The sequence below is a fragment of the Lagenorhynchus albirostris genome, chromosome 4 (genome assembly GCF_949774975.1).
Source record: "Lagenorhynchus albirostris chromosome 4, mLagAlb1.1, whole genome shotgun sequence".
Taxonomy (NCBI): Eukaryota; Metazoa; Chordata; class Mammalia; order Artiodactyla; family Delphinidae; genus Lagenorhynchus; species Lagenorhynchus albirostris.
Window position 1 is genome coordinate 27,446,677 of NC_083098.1, and position 15,514 is coordinate 27,462,190.

The window sequence follows — 15,514 nt, forward strand, 5'->3', positions numbered from 1 at the left end:
TGAATTTTTTGGGGGCTTTTTTGGTAACAAGAGGGATGGCACATTGTTGTCAAGTGTTTTGAGGGTTGCTTTTCTATTCTGAATCCTTCTGGAGATGGTGAGAACGCTACTACTCACTAGCACATTGTGGTTAAATGCATTCTCCTTAGGTAAATATTCCCTTCTATGTGCATTTTCAGCAGTTTGTTGTAGATTCTTTTTTAATTTTATTTTTATTAAAAAATTTTAAATCGAAGTATAGTTGATGTACAGTATTATGTAAGTTACAGGTGTGCAGTATAGTGATTCACAATTTTTTTAACATCTTTATTGGAGTATAATTGCTTTACAGTGGTGTGTTAGATTCTGTTTATAACAAAGTGCAGCAGCTATACATAAGCATATATCCCCATATCTCCTCCCTCTTGTGTCTCCCTCTCACCCTCCCTCTCCCACTCCTCTAGGTGGTCACAAAGCACCGAGCTGGTCTCCCTGTGCTATATAGCTGCTTCCCACTAGCTATCTATTTTATATTTGGTAGCGTATATACGTCCATGCCTCTCTCTCACTACGTCCCAGCTTATGCTTCCCCCTACCCGTGTCCTCAACTCCATTCTCTATGTCTGTGTCTCTATTCCTGTCCTGCCCCTAGGTTCTTCAGAGCCTTTTTTTTTTTTAAATTCCATATATGTGTGTTAGCATACGGTATTTGTTTTTCTCTTTCTGACTTACTTCACTCTGTGTGACAGACTCTAGGTCCATCCACCTCATTACAAATAGTTCAATTTCATTTCTTTTTATGGCTGAGTAATATTCCATTGTATATATGTGCCACATCGTTTTTATCCATTCATGTGACGATGGACACTTAGGTTGCTTCCATGTCCTGGCTATTGTAAATAGAGCTGCAATGAACACTGAGGTACATGACTCTTTTCGAATTATGGTTTTCTCAGGGTATATGCCCAGTAGTGGGATTGCTGGGTCATATGGTAGTTCTATTTTTAGTTTTTTAAGGAACGTCTGTACTGTTCTCCATAGTGGCTGTATCAATTCACATTCCCACCAGCTGTGCAAGAGGGTTCCGTTTTCTCCACACCCTCTCCGGCATTTATTATTTATAGATTTTTTGATGATGGCCATTCTGATTGGTATGAGTAGATACCTCATTGTGGTTTTGATTTGCATTTCTCTAAGGATTAGTGATGTTGAGCATCCTTTCATGTGTTTGTTGACAATCTGTATATCTTCTTTGGAGAAATATGTATTTAGGTCTTCTGCCCATTTTTGGATTGTGTTGTTTGTTTTTTTGATATTGAGCTGCATGAGCTGCTTATAAATTTTGGAGATTAATCCTTTGTCAGTTGCTTCATTTGAAAATATTTTCTCCCATTCTGAGGGTTGTCTCTTCGTCTTTTTATGGTTTCCTTTGCTGTGCAAAAGCTTTTAAATTTCATTAGGTCCCATTTGTTTATTTTTGTTTTTATTTCCATTTCTCTAAGAGGTGGGTCAAAAAGGATCTTGCTGTGATTTATGTCATAGAGTGTTGTGCCTATGTTTTCCTCTAAGAGTTTTATAGTGTCTGGCCTCACATTTAGGTCTTTAATCCATTTTGAGTTTACTTATTTATTTACTTTTTATTTATTTATTTTTTTGCAGTACACGGGCCTCTCACTGTTGTGGCCCCTCCCGTTGTGGAGCACAGGCTCTGGACGCGCAGGCTTAGTGGCCATGGCTCACAGGCCCAGCCGCTCCGCGGCACGCGGGGTCCTCCCAGACCGGGGCATGAACCTGTGTCCCCCACATTGGCAGGTGGACTCCCAACCACTGCGCCACCATGGAAGCCCCATTTTGAGTTTATTTTTGTGTATGGTATTAGGGAGTGTTCTAATTTCATTCTTTTACCTGTCCAGTTTTCCCAGCACCACTTATTGAAGAGGCTGTCTTTTCTCCATTGTATATTCTTGCCTCCTTTATCAAAAATAAGGTGACCATATGTGTGTGGGTTTATCTCTGGCTTTCTCTCCTGTTCCATTGATCTATATTTCTGTTTTTCTGCCAGCACCGTACTGCCTTGGTTACTGTAGCTTTGTAATATAGTCTGAAGTCTTGGAGCCTGATTCCTCCAGCTCCGTTTTTCTTTCTCAAGATTGCTTTGGCTATTCGGGGTCTTTTGTGTTCCATACAAATTGTGAACATTTTTGTTCTAGTTCTGTGAAAAATGCCATTGGTTGTTTGAGAGGGATTGCATTGAATCTGTAGATTGCTTTGGGTAGTATAGTCATTTTCACAATGTTGATTCTTCCAATCCAAGAACATAGTGTATCTCTCCAACTGTTTGTATCATCTTTATTTTCTTTCATCAGTGTCTTATAGTTTTCTGCATACAGGTCTTTTGTCTCCGTAGGTACGTTCATTCCTAGGTATTTTATTTTTTTTGTTGCAATGGTAAATGGGAGTGTTTCCTTAATTTCTATTTCAGATGTTTCATCATTAGTGTATAGGAATGCAAGAGATTTCTGTGCATTAATTTTGTATCCTGCTACCCTACCAAATTCATTGATTAACTCTAGTAGTTTTCTGGTAGCATCTTTAGGATTCTCTGTGTATAGTATCATGTCATCTGCAAACAGTGACAGCTTTACTTCTTCTTTTCCAATTTGGATTCCTTTTATTTCTTTTTCTTCTCTGATTGCTGTGGCTAAAACTTCCAAAATTATGTTGAATACTAAGTGGCGAGAATGGGCAACCTTGTCTTGTTCCTGATCTTAGAGGAAATGATTTCAGTTTTTCACCATTGAGGACGATGTTGGCTGTGGGTTTGTCATATATGGCCTTTATTATGTTGAGGTAAGTTCCCTCTATGCCCACTTTCCAGAGAGTTTTTATCATAAATGCGTGTTGAATTTTGTCGAAAGCTTTATCTTCATCTATTGAGATGATCATATGGTTTTTATCCTTCAGTTTTTAATATGGTGTATCCCATTGATTGATTTGGGTATATTGAAGAATCCTTGCATTCCTGGGATAAACCCCACTTGATCATGGTGTATGATCCTTTTAATGTGCTGCTGTATTCTGTTTGCTAGTATTTTGTTGAGGATTTTTGCGTCTATGTTCATCAGTGATATTGGCCTGTAGTGTTCTTTCTTTGTGACATCTTTGTTTGGATTTGGTGTCAGCGTGATGGTCGCCTTGTAGAATGAGTTTGGGAGTGTTCCTCCCCCTGCTATATTTTGGAAGAGTTTGAGAAGCATAGGTGGTAGCTCTTCTCTAAATGTTTGGAAGAATTCGCCTGTGAAGCCATCTGGTTCTGGGCTTTTGTTTTTTGGAAGATTTTTATTCACAGCCTCATTTTCAGTGCTTGTGATTGGTCTGTTTATATTTTCTATTTCTTCCTGGTTCAGTGTCGGAAGGTTGTGCTTTTTAAGAATTTGTCCATTTCTTCCAGATTGTCCATTTTATTGGTAGATAGCTGCTTGTAGTAATCTCTCATGATCCTTTGTATTTCTGAAGTGTCAGTTGTTATTTCTCCTTTTTCATTTCTAATTCTATTGATTTAAGTCTTCTCCCTTTTTTTCATGATGAGTCTGGCTAATGGATTATCAGTTTTGTTTATCTTCTCAGCTTTTAGTTTTATTGATCTTTGCTATTGTCTCCTTCATTTGTTTTTCATTTATTTCTGATCTCATCTTTATGATTTCTTTCGTTCTGCTACCTTTGGTGTTTTTTTTGTTCTTCTTTCTCTAATTGCTTTAGGTATAAGGTTAGGTTGTTTATTTGAGATTTTCTCGTTTCTTGAGGTAGGATTGTATTGCTATAAACTTCGCTCTTAGAACTGCTTTTGCTACATCCCATAAGTTTTGGGTTGTTATGTTTTCATTGTCATTTGTTTCTAGGTATTTTTTGATTTCCTCTTTGATTTCTTCAGTAATCTCTTGGTTATTTAGTAGTGTGTTGTTTAGCCTCCATGTGTTTGTATTTTTTGCAGATTTTTTTCCCTGTAATTGATATCTAGTCTCATAGTGTTGTGGTCAGAAAAGATACTTGATACGATTTCAATTTTCTTAAATTTACCAAGGCTTGATTTGTGACCCAAGATATGATCTATACTGGAGAATGTCCCATGAGCACTTGAGAAGAAAGTGTATTCTGTTGTTTTTGGATGGAATGTCCTATAAATATCAATTAAGTCCAAACCAATTCTAATGTGTCATTTCAAGCTTGTGTTTCCTTATTTATTTTCATTTTGGATGATCTGTCCATTGGTGAAAGTGGGGTGTTAAAGTCCCTTACTCTGATTGTGTTACTGTTGATTTTCTGTTTTATGGCTGTTAGCATTTGCCCTATGCATTGAGGTGCTCCTATGTTGGGTGCATGAATATTTACCATTGTTATATCTTCTTCTTGGATTGATCCCTTCATCTTTATGTAATGTCCTTCTTTGTCTCTTGTAATAGATTCACAGCTTTTAAAGGTTATACTCCATTTATAGTTATTAAAAATATTGGCTGTATTCCTCATATTGTACTTTATTTCCTTATACCTTATTTTATTTTTGAATATTTATTTATTTAGTTATTCATTTTGGCTGATCTGGGTCTTAGTTGTGGCATGTGGACTCTAGTTCCCCAGCCAAGGATTGAACTCAGGTCCCCCTTATTTGGGAGCGTGGAGTCTTAGCCACTGGACCACCAGGGAAGTCCCTGTTGTCTTTTTTTAGATTCCACATATAAGTGATACGTAGATTCTGTCTTAAAATGAGAAGCCCCAAACGAGCCAATATAAAAAGGAGTGAGGTTGTGGGTGGAGTCTGTGTGTGGTTCCTGTCCTGGTGACCTTGCCAGCTCTCTGAATATTTGGGTGACTGACTGTCCTGAGCTCCAGTGACTCTGCTTTGCTAGCATAGCCTAAATCCTCACGAGGAATTTTCAGTGATGAAGGGCTGTCCTGCTACATTTAAACTTGTAGCCACAAACCTAGCCCTCTACATTATGTAGTCTGATTGCTAATAATGGAATGTCATCGACTTTTAAATTTCTGAGCAGTGGGAGAAAAAAAAAACCTTCCAACAGAAGTGTTCTGTTAATGAATGTGATAGACCCCTTTGTTGTTTGAAGCCAACCCTCTTGCTGTTTCCCTGAAGAAAGGGCTGTACTGGGGCTAGGTTGCACATTTCCCTGGCACTTTGCCGCACCTCCTCTTCCCCGAAAATATTTATGGATATTTGGTGTGTTAATAAGTTTAGAAGTGATTTAATGGTCACATTGGCAGGGTGAGATAAAGCAGTTCAGTGTGTTGTTCATTTTGTTTCTGGGTGGGGTGGAAGAGGGAAATGAAAGACTAACTTTTTCCTCTTTGGAAACCTAATACTCTGCTCTTCTGTTATCACTCTTGTTCTCTAGGCATTAAGTGTCACCGAAACCCTGATTAAACCCTTGGAAAAATTCAGAAAAGAGCAACTTGGAGCCGTCAAGGTTTGTGTCTAATTTGAGCACACTTGTAAACAGCAACTGTAGACACCTCTGCTGCTTGAGCGTACGCTCGGTTCACAGTTAGCAGCGTTGAAGGAGATGTTGGACTCCACCGTCTGTTGTTTTATGTTTCAAACGTGCTTTGTCCCCTCTGGGGGAGTATGAAATTGAAAACAAAACAAAAACGCCTGGACTGGATGGTAAAACCTCTCGTAATCATCTTTGGCTGCACCTTTCCATGTAGAGTTTTAAAAATATCTTTAAGCAGACAACACGTTTACTCTGTATAGAAACATCTTATCTCTGTAGGAAGGGCAGTGTTTTCCATGCCCGCCTCAGCTTGATGGCAGACTGTAGCATCATACTAGGGTTTAAGATTAGAAATGCTGCTACACCAGCATGCCATTGAAACTAGAAAGAGAATATTCGGTTACAGTAAGTCCTCTACATACGAATCTTCAAGTTGCAAACTTTCAAAGATGCGAACGTGCGTTCGTATGTCCAGTCATGTTAAGTTAGTTGATGTGTCTGTAAGATTACTGTACTGTAAGGTTAAAAATGTTTTCTTTATTTTTTGTGTTTGTTTTTTTGTGTATTATTTGTGTGAAAAGTGTTACAAACCTATTACAGTATTATATAGCCAATTGTGTTAGTTGGGTACCTAGGCTAACTTTGTTGGACGTACGAACAAATTGGACTCACGAATGCACTCTTGGAATGCAACTCATTCGTATGTAGGGGGCTTACTGTATTGGGATGTATTTCCTTCCATTTAACACAAATTTATTGAGCGTCTGTTATGTGCCAGCATTGTTACGGGTGCTGGGGATTCAGAGGTGAGTGAACCACAGACTCTGTACTCAGAGCTCTGGGATGTAGCCAGGATTTCTGGGAATAGTGCAGGGACTTTGCCACTGGGAGCCTAGGATGTATTTAGCAACTTCTAACATCTGCTAACTAAGAAGCTTTGAAATTAACTCAGAGAAGTAATTTCCACCAGCCCCTCTTGAATGTTGTGCACGTACTTGAGGGAGAAAAAAATAGCGTTTCCGTGTTGTTGACCATTTTTGGCTTGGCCTAAGGAGACGGGAATAACTTCAGTTTTAGGTAGGGAAGAGAGGTTTTATATTTGTCTTTTCTTCCCCCATGCATTGGTGATGTGAGGTTTTTTTCTTTTTTTTTTTCCTTTATCTTTGTAAACAAACTATTAAAATCCTTTTCTACGAATAAACATTGTGGTCTCCATGGCGATAGCTATACAAATGGATCCAGAGAGGGCCAGCTTTTTAGCTGCTATTTGTAGACGCAGTTCTCCTTTAAGTGACCTGTTAACATATTAGACACTTCTTTTTGGCATGATATTTTACAGTTTTTAACGAAGGGCTGTGTTTTGAGGGGAGGTCAGTGGGGGTACCCCCCCAAGTCCTCTTCCTGGAATCATTTGCTGAGCTACATGAAGCTGGTTTGTGTCTGCTGGCTTTGTAACAGGACATTGCGGGGTCTGGCTTCACATCTGTGACCTTGGGCAAGTAATTGGCTTTAGTTTCTTACCTGTAAGATGACAGACTGGGGATCTGACTGCTCTAGTTTGCAGTTTCATGATTCTGTTTTCTCTGATCTTCATAGGCTGTCTTAAAGCTTCAATAATCTTGGTTCTTTCTCTTTGAACATTTCATGGCAGGTACTGAATGTAAACATTTCTTCTTTTTCTTACTTTACTTAGATGATGGTCGGGAAGGATAAGGGTTAGATTATGTACGTGAAAAATGAATGTGACTTAATTAATAGATGTATTTCCTTTTTATTTACCTACTGGGTTTTTAGAAATTTCTGGCCTTGAGTCTTCTACTGACTCCTTCTCTTCCCAAGATTTGCCCAGCTTCTCATGTTGTGCCCGTTCAAAGTGTGGTTGACCCTTGAACAACTCAGGTCTGAACTGTGTGGGTCCACTTCTATGTGGGTGTTTTTCATTAGTAAATACTACAGTACTACAGGGTCCACGGTTGGCTGAATCCACGGATGTGGAACCGCCTATGTTGAGGACCGACTCTAAGCTGTACTCGGATTTTCAACTGCTCCTAGGTTGGCGTCCCTAACCTCTGCATTGTTCAAGGCTTAACTAACTGCAGAGCAGCTTGCAAAATAAATTGCCATATTACAAGGTTAAATTATTTTAATACTTTGTCTCTTGAGCTGCGTAATGGCCAAATTCTATCCTGAAGTCCCAGTTCTTTCTTTCTTTCTTCTTCTTCTTATTTAAAAACATTTTCTCCCCTCTCCTCCCCTCCGCCGCACTTCATGGCATGCGGGCTCTCAGTTCTCTGACCGGGGATCGAACCGCGCCCCCTGCAGTGGAAGCACAGAGTCTTAACCACTGGACTGCCAGGGAAGTCCCCCATTTCTTTCTTTCTTCATTTTTTTTTTTCTGGCTTCAGGTTTATGAAGGGTGTATCCTACACTCTTGTTCAGTACAGTGTGTGTGTTGGCTGTCACACCTATTGATGTTACGTGGGAGAAGCCTTTTTTTTACTGGTAGTTTTGTATATTAAACAGTAGAGAAAGGTAGTTTTCTAGGTTATATAGTGATATATAAGCATCTGTCTTTTTCATTAGATTGTTAAATCTTTAAGAGAAAAACCTATGCTTGTTTCTTTATTTTCTACCAGCCTCCACTCTGTCTTACTATAACGTATTTAATAAATAAACCAATTCTACTGTTCTTCTATTCTAGAAAAACCAGGAAAGGGCTTATAACCTGGATATTTGATGATTTTCTCCATTTGTGCTTTCTAAACGCCAATCCTATTTTGAAAAGCAGACGCTCTTGTTCCAGTGGTTTATTTACTTACGCGGGATACTTAAAAATAACTTAATTCTCTTAGGTTAAAGATCTTTTTTTAAATACCGTGAAGCAGTTTTCATGTGGGGAGAAAAAGACAAAAGTCTTTAAAAGTTGACCGCAGCAGAATTTTTTAGATACCCTTGTCAAAATGTTTATCTTTTCTTTCCCTTCTCCTTTTTCCCATCTGGGACGGTCCTGTCTTTCGCTTTTATACGCAAGCTCTTTCAGTTCCATTTACTTCTTCATTTTCCAGCATCCCAGTGACATGTTTAATTTGTGTTTTTAACATAATCGAAACTGCTAGGCGGCTTTTGTAAACTGGATTTTTTAGGAGCCCCCAGGTCTTCTTTTCTGCTGTTTCACTTCTATTTGGATATGTTCCCTGTCAGTCACGTCTGTTTGGTTTGGGCTTCAACCTCCGTCCTGTAGGTTCTGCCACATTTTCTCATGTGCCTGCCCGGTTCTTGTCTCTGTTTAAAGAGCCCCATTTCCCACTGCGGGACACAGTCGTTCTGTGCTGTGTCCCGTCAGTTCAGAGTTTTCTTCACGGCCCCTCTTAGCTTTACTTCCACGGAAGCTCTTTTCCCTTCCCCAGAAGCTTGTCACTTATTCCTGAGTATCTGCATAACATTTTGTCGATAACCATTGCTCATTAAATGTCAGTTTAGCCACAGGAAACTAATACAGGCACCAGACGACATCGGAGCCAAGTGCATTGTGTACAAACTCCAAGAAATACTAGAACTTGCTAAGAGTTAACAGTGGGAGAATTTAAAATTGCTTTCTCTGAAAGGGGCAGCATGCAAATAATCAAACGGATACAACGAAATGATACTGATAATTTATGGAGCCTATTCAAATGCTGTTTTGCAAAGAGCTAGTTACTGTTTTATTCAATAGAGTAAAAGATTTAACCAGAAGGCTTGAAAAAATGTTTATTTCATAAATTATACCTTAGTAGCTCAGCCATTACCAGACTCTCACCCCATATTTCCTTTGTATTTCTTTTCAAGACTATGCCTAATGACTAAATGTTTAATAAAAATCAACTTCCTGAGATTCTGTAAATGACTGCACAATGTGGGTTAAAAAGCAAATTTATTTGAATAATTTCTCAAATTATGTTTGATAGAGCAGGAAAAATGTGGTTTAATCACATTTCTTTCATTTTTAGTAATAACAACCTTATCAGGCCTATCATATGGCACAGTGCGAGAGGCCTTGGGATATACAACTATGAATTAAAACACTGGTCGGCCTTTAAGAAATTGGCAAGTCTGTGTGGGTGATGTCAAAATAAAAAAAAAGGCAATAAAAATGCACCGTGAAAAGTGCTCTAATACGAGTAAGCATCGGTGCTCTGTAGGTGTCCTATCATCTTGGCTTTGGAGCGCCAGGAAAGTCTTTCAGGAAGACCTGATTCTCCCTCGTTTGGAATCCTACTTCTGCCCCTTAAGTGGCTCTGTGATTTGGGGCAAGTTACTTAAGGCCTCTGAGCCTGTTTCCTGATCTTTAAAACGAGACTTAGGACACCGGTTTCTGAACGTTTTCGCGAGGCTTCAGTGCATTTGCTAACATATTTCTGGGGTCTAGTGCAGGGCCTGGCATATACACAGTTGCAGTTCTTTTAGGATCCCCTTTGTGACATGCTCCATATCAGCTTGCCAAAAAGAACTGCGCAGGTTTTTGTCCACTCTTGGCGTGCCGGGTTCAAGCACTGTGGCTTGTGACCCCCCTGGCCGGATGGTGCTAAGGTGATGGATAGGTGACTCGAGAGCAACGGCACCGGAACCAGCAGTGGCACTTTGTCAGGGTCTGTGTCGCTGCTCTATAGGCTTCTCCCTTCCCATGTCCTCTGACCGATATCTCCTGGGCGCCTACGGGGTGTGCAGGTAGAGGCTGACTTCTCGTTGCCGTGGAGAGGCTGAAGGAGCTTAAAGGCAAAAGGGGGTGGGGGGTTGGGTAGGCAAATGAAGTGTCAAGGAGGACTGGTGACATTGGTGCAGGAGTTGAGGGAGGCGGCTGTCCCCCCACTGGAGGAGACAAGGAGTACTTCATGGAAGAGGTGGCATTTCCACTGCCTGGTTTGGGGGTAAAGGCTGAATTTCCAATGCCCTGGGCTGTAGGGTGTTGGTGGACCAGGGGAGCAGAACAGGGATTGCAAAGCTCTGGTTGGCCTGGATATACAGGAAAAAGTGCTCCTGCCGAGTGTGTTGTATGTGCTGTGAATCTTGTTTCTTGTATGTGCAGCATTACTCCCACCTTTTTATTTAAATAAAGAGGGAGAAGGAGTTGGAATCTCTAAGAAAGTATTTACGCTCCTGTCTAGACTAGTCAGGCCTTATTATTTACTGTTCGTAGTTTGAAAATAAGTCTTTTCATTTCCTCATCCTAGAAAATTTGTAAAATACCAAAAATATTTAAAAAAGAAAGTTACCTGGTAACTTAAAAATTTCCCCTTCTTCTAAAACAAAGCAAAAAATTCTAGTACCCTGCAGAAATGTGGACAGTTCACAGGTGTGTTCAAACTTTTGTGAATTCTTTATATGTTCTTTACTCATTTTTCCTTGGAAGTGTAATGTGTGATTGGAGCAAAAACTTGCTCAATAAAGAGTGTTTTATGTGTTAGGAACGTTTACTTCTTTTCTTCCGTGTTAATTGTATCTTCTCCCTGCCTGTTGTTTGCCTTTTGCCTTATTTATTGTGTATTTTTGATATCTAGAAGCTCTTATGGCTTCTTCCATTTCTCTTTTGCTCAGAAGTTCCTTCTCTGTTCTGAGATCTGATTGAAAATACTCTTTTTTGGTTTCGTTTTTTACTTGTGGCTCTTTCAGTCCATCTGGAATTAATTTTGATTTGAGACATGGTTCTCTTTTTATTTCCAGCTAGTTAACCAGTTATACCCACACCATTGGTTGAGTAATATTTTTTTATCCAGTGATTTGTGATGAAACCTTTATATATATATATATATATATATATATATATATATGTTTACTTCTAATAGATTCAAAAAACCTGATTATTTATGTTTTGTTTCTTAGGTTTACTAAGGCCCTCTACCATTTACACCATGTACATCTTATTTGACTAGTTCTGCTGTTTTAAGTAATAGCTCTTCTTCACTGTTTTTTTTGTTGTTGTTTTTGCATGTGTGATTTTATAACATTACAAGCTGACTTCCCATGAGTCATCTTTAACTTGTAAACATTTTGTTTGGCTTACTCATGTTAAAACTGAAAAAAAATGTTTTTGCTGCCACCATTTAAAAATCACTGGGTTTTCCAGCTGTTCCAGAAAAATCGGAAGACAAGGCCTGTGTACTGGGCTTATATCTCCACATGGCAGAAATCTGCAGGGGCTCTGTTATGGCTGCCTGCCGCCCTAGAATAGATGTGGGCTACCTGATTTGCCCTTGCCCCCACCTTTCCTTACTGAGTTTTACTTCCAGCTTGACTCAGACTCACTTGAATAATGCTGTTTCATAAAAAAGTTTTCATTGTATTAATTTGATCTTTGATAGAGCCTTTTGTCTCATATGGCTCAATTTATTATATATATGTATATATATATATATACACACACACACACATACATATATATGTATCTTACATTGCAGTGTTGAAGAAAAAGGGCTCCATTCTTTATTGAATGCTGCTTGAACACAATTCCTTTTAAAATTCATATTATTTAAATGCCAAAAGTCATATGAATACAAAGAAACAGAATATTCTATAGTGACCTTGAGAAGAAATGCAAGGAGAAACAATTATCTGAGTCTTAAGATTCAAAAACAAAACACAGTAGCGTTTGTATAATACCATACCAAGTACGAACAATTGTATTTCCACTCTAATTGGTGGGCGTGATGTTGTTTCTTGGCTAAATTCTTTCTTCACAGAGCCTTGATAGAACCATTTTCTTTCATTCCCAACCTAACCCACATGCTAATTTACATGCCCCACTATTGCTGCGTGTGCTGGGGTGTTTTGACTGCTGACTTTAGCATCACTGCATCCTTTGTCCCATTCTGTGATTCACATGAAATCAAAGGAGTAAAAATGTTTTCAGTGTTCTCTGGTAAGTACTAATCTGCAGATGGTGAGCACGTTTAACCACGTGATCTCGCTTTGCAGCGTACTTGCGGTAAATGCAGCTGTGTCACCTCCATTTCTATCTCATTTAAACCTGAGAAACTGATGCTCAGAGAATGCTGTGACCCTGGGGCAGTGTCACAGAACAATGCGTGGCTGCTAGAACCTGCGTCTCTGACACCTAATCCAGTGCATGCTCTGCAATATGAACTTTTAAAAATAGTGGAGATTTTGAAGTTGTGGCCATATGTTCTCTTTAGCTTATTTTCTGTTAGTCATTAAAATCGTTCAGGAAGTGCGTCATAATGAAAAGCAGAAAAGAGAGTAACCATGTAGTATTAATGCCTTAAGCTTTTAAAAAAATAGTTGTAAATTAGACCGAGGACATAAAGAAAAAATGTGCTTCTGTTTCAACAGAAGTTTGACTATTCTCATACATAGGCGAACCGTAGGGTCACAGAATTTTAGGATTGGGTCTAAGAATGAACTAGTACAAAACCAAATCCCTGATCTTTTCAGTAGGAAAACTAAGGTTCTGTATTGTTAGGTGTTCCCCTCCCCCCCCAAAAGATGTGCAGCTAGTTGGTAATTAAACTTGGAGTAGAAATGGGAAGAAGTAACAGTTCCCAAGTCTGTCTCTTCCATCAGTGTGGGGATTAATTTAGGGTCTTTAGGTGGGCTGGCAGAGCTCCCTTCCTGGCTTCTTACAACAGTTTGTAGTCCCGTGGAGTGAGAAAATGATAATAAATGTGAAGAAACAGAATTTTTGTGCTTTATTTACTCCTTTTGCTTAATAGGGAAAAGATCATGCCAGAAAAGCCTGGGAGAATCCATTATTTTTGACCTAGAAAACAGAGGTTGGAAAATAGGGAAGGGAATGTTCCTTTTCAGGAAGCCTTGGAGAGTTGGTGAGAGTTTGAAGTTAATGGAAACATTTTGACAGCATGAGGACATCGCGTGTGCTCATTGGTGCTCTGAAATGTTTATGAGAAATCTACTTACCTTTGGCAAGCAGTGTTGGGGAGATACGCTGTCTTCGCTGCTGCCTTAAAAAAATTTGGTTCCTTGTGAAATAGGGAGGGTGGGAGGGAGGCTCAGGAGGGAGGGGATATGGGGATCTATGTATGCATATGGCTGATTTACTTTGTTGTACAACAGAAACTAACACAGCATTGTGAAGCAATTGTACTCCAATAAAGATGTATTTAAAAAAATAAAAATGCACAGGGAACTCTATTCAGTACTCTATAATGACCTATATGGGAAAAGAATCTAAAAAAAGTGGATATATGTATAACTGATTCACTTTGCTGTACACCTGAAAATAACACAGCATCGTAAATCAAGTATACTCCAATAAAAATTTGAAAAAAAATTAAAAAAAATTAAAAAGAGATACTCTAGCTAAAGGAAAGCAAGTGCTGTTTCCAGGCAGTGCCTGAGAAATGTTTGTAATGTTAACCAAAGGATCTTGGTACAAGTATGTCAGTATTATTTTAGGCCTTGTCGACCTGTTGCTAGTATTCTAGACAGTGCTAAAGAAATCATTCCTAAGGTTTGGGTGAGTAGATGACATTCCTGGTCAGAGGATTTAATTGTGATATTCATACTGGACAATTGGGGAAGATCTTTTTAAGATATTTCCTACTGCCCCAGTGGTGGTGGTGATGATAATTTTTTTTAATGTAGATCAAAACTTACTCAGTTTTAAGTGAATTCCATTTCTGTGCCAAAATCTGTACTGTAGCAAGTTTGCTTTTTTAAACTTTATGTTCTTATTATGTGTTCATCTTAAAAATATATATTTTTTTGAATGGAAGGACAAGTGAATGGCATTAATTCCAAACACTGATACGTATGAAGATTTGAAAAATAACAGGCTTGGAAAAAAGCCCATTAAAGGAAAAAAAGAAAAAAATAAGTGACTCTTCAATCCTAACGCTGTCTTGATGAGTAGTAAGCAGTATGGCCTGGGTGCAGATAGAGTTTCCAGATAACTCCTTCACACTTCGTGGTATTTTCTTTTATTTTGGGGTATTTTTCATATTTTGAGTTTCCCAATGGATTAACTATGTGTATGCCTTTTTTTTCCCTTTTGTAATCACAGTTGTCTATGTTTTTCTGATTTGTAGGAAGAGAAAAAGAAGTTTGACAAAGAGACAGAAAAGAACTATAGCCTAATTGATAAACATTTGAATTTATCAGCGAAAAAGAAAGACTCACATTTACAAGAGGTATTTTTATTTTTCTGTTAACTTGTTTCTAAAATTCAGTAATCAGTGCATGCCTTTTTTTAAAAAACTGTGCTTTTCTTTTGAAAACATTTCATCCAGGATTATTAGAGGTGGAAAAAATGACCAGGTATCACCATGAATAAAAGAGCTCTTTTGGAACAAGATGTAAGGGGTGATTAATGCAGTGTGGATTCGTAGTATTAAAAGTTTCGGTTCTGAGTATATCTTCACAGGAACGATCATTTTAACCAGCATAACTGAGAACAGATATATGATTTTCAGGAATAGATTCATTAATTGGCTTTCAAGATTTCTTGAAGAAGTGAATTGAATAAGCTCCTCCCCCATTTGACTTTTATGTGAAGGCAGCATTAATCTTAACACAGAAGATTCGGGAGTTTTCACCTTCATTGGAAAGAGAGCATCTGTTTTACTTGTGTTAACAGACTCATTTTTTTGTTTTTGGAGGGAGCTGTATGTAAGAAGAAAGGAATTTATATCTTGTCTCTCATTTTCTCTTTCTGTTTCTTAAATCCCCTGCCACCTGTTTTTCCTCACTCGCACACTTGAATGGAAACTCAGTTGTTTACAGTTTGTAACATATGCTTTCCTTAAACATAATGCTGTTTGCAGCTGTAAGGATCTTGACTCATCCCACAAAAGTGTGATTTTTTTTCTTCCATTTGTTTATTTTTAAACACATAAGGAATCCAGGCATGATGTGCCACTATAATATACACTTAGTGAAATATCATCAAAATGACAACATTGTAGAATAAACCTGGGTTATGTTTACACGTCGCAGATTTAGTTGCAGACTCTGTGTGTGTGTGTGTGTGTGTGTGTGTGTGTGTGTGTGTGGCGGGGTTATTTTGACATTACCTACACGTC

At 38.6% G+C, this 15,514-nt stretch overlaps 1 protein-coding gene across 5 annotated transcripts in view; it reads left to right on the forward strand.

The window, feature by feature from the left end:
* The window catches only part of ARHGAP10 (Rho GTPase activating protein 10), a 326,931-nt gene that overhangs the window by 104,049 nt on the left and 207,368 nt on the right, over positions 1-15,514 (forward strand). For 4 of the 5 annotated variants that reach the window (XR_009540249.1, XM_060147720.1, XM_060147722.1 and 1 more), the window contains 2 exons: positions 5,385-5,456; positions 14,522-14,623. Coding sequence is in view for 4 of the 5 variants with exons in the window: in XM_060147720.1 (XP_060003703.1) it covers positions 5,385-5,456; positions 14,522-14,623 (174 nt within the window). In the remaining variant the exon portion in view is untranslated. The remainder of the gene's footprint in view (positions 1-5,384; positions 5,457-14,521; positions 14,624-15,514) is intronic. The other variant, XM_060147721.1, reaches the window with a different exon arrangement.